The 4,772-nt window shown below is 33.1% G+C and overlaps 4 protein-coding genes across 4 annotated transcripts; 2 read left to right on the forward strand and 2 right to left on the reverse strand.

Moving 5' to 3' along the window:
• Positions 1-89: 89 nt before the first annotated feature.
• On the forward strand, positions 90-578 carry ISU2 (putative iron-binding protein ISU2; the record flags this gene model as incomplete). The annotated part of the gene is made up of 1 exon (XM_003670148.1): positions 90-578. One exon carries the CDS (start codon positions 90-92, stop codon positions 576-578), a length of 489 nt encoding a protein of 162 aa, XP_003670196.1.
• Positions 579-1,162: 584 nt separating this feature from the next.
• On the forward strand, positions 1,163-1,618 carry RPB8 (DNA-directed RNA polymerase core subunit RPB8; the record flags this gene model as incomplete). Its single annotated transcript, XM_003670149.1, has 1 exon — positions 1,163-1,618. One exon carries the CDS (start codon positions 1,163-1,165, stop codon positions 1,616-1,618), a length of 456 nt encoding a protein of 151 aa, XP_003670197.1.
• A 272-nt stretch (positions 1,619-1,890) lies between these two features.
• DSC3 (Dsc3p) lies at positions 1,891-2,820 on the reverse strand (the record flags this gene model as incomplete). Its single annotated transcript, XM_003670150.1, has 1 exon — positions 1,891-2,820. The coding sequence occupies one exon, from the start codon at positions 2,818-2,820 to the stop codon at positions 1,891-1,893; it is 930 nt and encodes a 309-aa protein (XP_003670198.1).
• A 695-nt stretch (positions 2,821-3,515) lies between these two features.
• On the reverse strand, positions 3,516-4,493 carry ODC2 (mitochondrial 2-oxodicarboxylate carrier; the record flags this gene model as incomplete). The annotated part of the gene is made up of 1 exon (XM_003670151.1): positions 3,516-4,493. One exon carries the CDS (start codon positions 4,491-4,493, stop codon positions 3,516-3,518), a length of 978 nt encoding a protein of 325 aa, XP_003670199.1.
• Between the last annotated feature and the right edge of the window lie 279 nt (positions 4,494-4,772).

Consider the following 4,772-nt stretch of genomic DNA (forward strand, 5'->3'; position numbering starts at 1 on the left):
CAGTGTATAGTTCATATCATCTTAGAAGCACTTATTGAACTTGCATACGCAATACTAACGACAATCGCATACATCACGCAGAAGAAAAAATGAACTCACTAATACCAAAATTCACCACAAGATCAATAATAACTCTATCTAACTCGGCAACTAGACCTTCCGTACTATTGACAAAGAGACTATATCATCAAAAAGTCATTGAGCATTACACGAACCCAAGGAATGTTGGTTCATTAGATAAATCCCAAGGAAACGTTGGTACCGGTATAGTTGGTGCCCCTGCATGTGGGGACGTCATTAAATTACAAATACAAGTGAATGATGATACGGGGATTATTGAGAATGTTAAATTTAAGACATTCGGTTGTGGATCTGCAATTGCATCGTCATCTTATATGACTGAATTAGTTAATGGGATGTCTATTGATGATGCTCAAAAGATTAAGAATATTGAAATTGCGAAGGAATTATCTTTGCCTCCTGTGAAATTGCATTGCTCCATGTTGGCTGAAGATGCTATTAAGGCGGCTATTAAGGATTATAGAACCAAGAGAACGAAGGCTACAACCCTACATTAAGGGGCGAGAGTATGGAAGGGGAAATTAAATACACAAGACCGGTTTTGGTAGTGAACGCGGTACTGCCATTAATGAAAAGGTCTTGGAGACCACTACGTAGGAAATCAAGGGAGAAGAATAGTAATTAATGTATATGAACATGCATGAACATATTTTTCTCTTTGCCAATATTTTTGAAGTTATATACGTATTGTAGTATATATTTATACATGTATTAATGGGTAATGAATCAATCGATCAGAAAAATGAAATTCATTTCAATGCTAGTATAAACTCGAAAGAAATCATTGAGATTGTTTATTTATTTGAAATATGTCTAGTGCTAATTACTACGTAGGTGCGTAATTGAAATTTACAGTCATTTCCAACTGTGTCGTAAAATGCGATCAACTTTTCTTAATGAAAATTTTCATTTGAGAAATTCAAAATTGAAGAAAAAATTAAGAACATTAATAAAAAAAATCAAAGATGAGTATTAAGAGCCTTATCTAGGTGAAAACGATTGATTGAGTGATCAGTTAAATTGAGTTATCCTACCAATAACTAATATTAATAGTAATAATATTAATATTTTCCCATCCATAATGTCTAACACTTTATTTGATGATATATTTACAGTTACAGAAGTCGATGCAGGTCGTTATAACAAAGTCTGTCGTATTGAAGCATCTTCCACTACCCAAGAACAATGTAAATTAGCATTGGACATAAATACTGAATTATTCCCTGTTCAAAATCAAGACCAACTGACTATTACAATCGCTTCTTCTTTGAGTATCGATAATGATGATGAATCCTCTAAAAATAATAAAAATTCAGCAGCTACAAGAAGTTGGAGACCTCCACAACCTGGTGACAGATCACTTGCAGACGATTATGATTATGTTATGTATGGTACCGCGTACAAATTTGAAGAAGTAAGTAATGATATTATCGCTGTCTATTATTCATTCGGTGGTCTATTAATGAGATTAGAAGGTAATTATAGAAATTTGAATACTTTAAAACAAGAAAATGCATACCTTTTAATCCGTCGCTGATAAACAAGGGAAAATAAAAATAAAATAACATAAAAAAATCGTCGTACTGGATGAACGGATCCACCAATTTCCTCAAAATGTACTGTAATCGCCTCTCAGAATGTATTTTAAGTCATCTCAATATAACCTATATCATTTAAACACAATAAAGTATTAAAAACAACGCTGTATTTTCGTATTATGCTTCTATTTTTATATAACTCACTCGGATACCTTTTCGAGGTGATATATTTTTGTTAGTATTTTATTTATAAATGCTTGACGGTGTTTAGTCAGAATCCCTTGACAAAACAAAATATGATATTAACCATGATGCCGGCAAACATTGACATTTTTTGTCTTTTATTGAATAATCCGTCAATTTTCATTAACAAAAAGCTAAATATACCAAATGTAAATCCAATGAAAATCCCAATCAATAAATCTTTGTTATGTTTAAAATTGGTAATAGGAATTGAGTTAAACCGATCTGAATTTGTATCAAACACATTACCATTATTACCATTTGTCCCACTTTCCATCCATTGTTCTTCTAATTGCCTTATATCATTATTATTATTCTGTTCATTATTTGGATGCTGATTCTGTTCATAATCATCATTCTCATTCTGTAAGTCACCATAAGTAGCCCTAAATTGTTGCCTTAACAATTCCACTTCTTGTTCACTAAACCCAACGGCCCTCAATCTATCAAACCCAATGGCTTGAGTAGTCGTCCCATCTTGGTTTTGACCTATTTCATCCATCTTATCTTCATCTTGCAATTCTTCAGGGGTCAAAATATCAGTCCCAACAATACAATGCACATAAATTTTATTCTCTCTTTCATCGCTTTCTTCAGATTCCACTTGGTTGAAATACTGAGATAGTTGGAATTTTAAATTAGTATGTAAATTTAAAAGAACACCATTTCTAATGAACTTCAAACGATGAGAAGTTGTTTCAGAGGGTCTTAATTCCCTACACATTCGTCTTAACCATGCAGTATTTATTACATCTAATGAAACGTTTGTGATATTCAATTCTATATCTTTTATTCTTTCATCTGAGAATCGTATCACTATGTATCGTGAGTTTATTCTTCCATTTCTGGATAATGATGATGAGGTACCTTGTTGTTGTTGTTGTTGAGATGATATGGAATTCGGAAGGGATCTTGATAAATGTTGGTTTGTGGATGGTAATAGTGGTTCCTTAGACATTATTTTGGGAGAGAGTAATTCACGTTTAGATGATTAACCAGAGGATCTGTTGCACTTTTTATGGCTTTGTTTCCAGTGAAAGGTGGCTTTATTACAACCAAGTTTTTATTTTTTTGTTAATGAGATGATTTTCTTTATATGTAAAAGAAATTGAGGCGCCCTTAAATGAAACCGCCACTTACGCACAAATTATACAATGCCTTATGAAGAAAATAGTAGCTAATATCTTTTATGTTGATATGATATGATATGATATTTCAATTTACCAATATATATATCTAATGCTAAATAATGTCTATATAAAATATAATATAATCCAGACAGCATAAGGCTGTATGGTAGAGAGGGGAATTATATAAAAATGCTTGTTCATAAGCTATATCTATTTACATGATGATAGTTTTGTAAATTTTCTTATCAGTAAAATCATGAATATGTGTTTTAAAAATTTTCTCATTATTAAGAGGGATTATGAGAGTAAAATATGGAATTGCTTTCCTCCCTTATTTCTTTTAAGGTTTTTGGAAAAGTGACAGAATGATGAGATGTAGTATGAAGAGGGACCAATCGGGAAAGCAAAAGTAAAAGCAAAAAGCTTAGATAATAATAAAAATGAGTAGTCAATTAATAATTAATATATTAATAATGTAAGAATATTTTTTTTTGCTTATAACAGGCACTCTTCAAGAAAAATATCATGCCTGTAGTTCTCTAAAGAAATTCATAACATTTGTAAACACCACCAAAAGAACTGCACCACCTGGACCTAATCTCAAAACTTTTGGAACGAAACCTTTATACAAAGCTCTAAATCCTTCTTGATTATAAATCTTCACAACAGATGGCCACGTCCAATTATATTTCCTAACACCGTTCACCATATCATTTGCGTCACTTTGTATTCTTGATTTAACGACATCAAACGGGGTATTAACCATAACACCTACAGTCCCACCTATGAACCCAGCAATTAAATCATTCTTATTTTTATCGTTCTTATTTTTTGCGGTGGGTAACAATTCTCTTACTTGGAAAATAATTCCAAAATAACCAGCGTTCCAAACCCCATTCCTCCATATAGTGGATTCCAACCCATTATACAAACCCTTAATACCATTTTTCTTCACTGTATCCTTAAGGACATCCACTGGACCATTAAATTTACAATTAACGTCTTGTAATTTAATCTTAACCAATTCAAATGGTACAATGACTATAGATTCTATTATCCCCGCAGAAGCACCACTTAGGATGGAAATCTTTTGAGTCAATTTTGTTTCACCGAATAAATTCTTGTAAAGTTTTTGAAATTCATCATTACATGCGAATTTGGTGGCTCTCTTTGGTGCTTCCATTAACATGGGGGATGATATACCTTTATATAATCTTGAAAAGCCTTCCTTTTTTACAATTTTGCTTAGACAATCAATGACACCTGTGTAGTTTTCTGATATGGTGGATGCAGCTGCTTTAGAGGAAGATGATAAAGGAATTGTCGAGGAGGAGGAAGTGCCGGCGGCGGCGGCCGCCATGATTGGAGGTGATATTTGTAATTGCATTCTTGTTTTCACAACGTCTAGTGGGTACATTACTGTTAATTCGGAAATACCAGCGATGGCACCTGCCATGAATTGGTAGCGGAAAGCTAATGGCTTTTCAGGTTGGTTCGACATTCTTGTCTCTGTTTTGTGGTGTCGCTGTGTGTTGAACCACTGTTTGTTGTTGTATTTCCTTTATCAAGATTACTGCAGTTGTACAATGAGATCAATTGAAGTAAGAGTAATATTGGGTAAAATGTGTTTCAATCGAATTAGAACTAAAATTGGATTATGAGTATTGTTTTATTCCTCATAAATAAATGAAACAGATGTTGTCTTGGTATTACGGCCAACGGGCACCACCATACTTGAGTCATGGACGCATCAAAAGGGACATCGCTTGAAGGTCACTCG

Source organism: Naumovozyma dairenensis, chromosome 5, assembly GCF_000227115.2.
Source record: "Naumovozyma dairenensis CBS 421 chromosome 5, complete genome".
NCBI lineage: Eukaryota > Fungi > Ascomycota > Saccharomycetes > Saccharomycetales > Saccharomycetaceae > Naumovozyma > Naumovozyma dairenensis.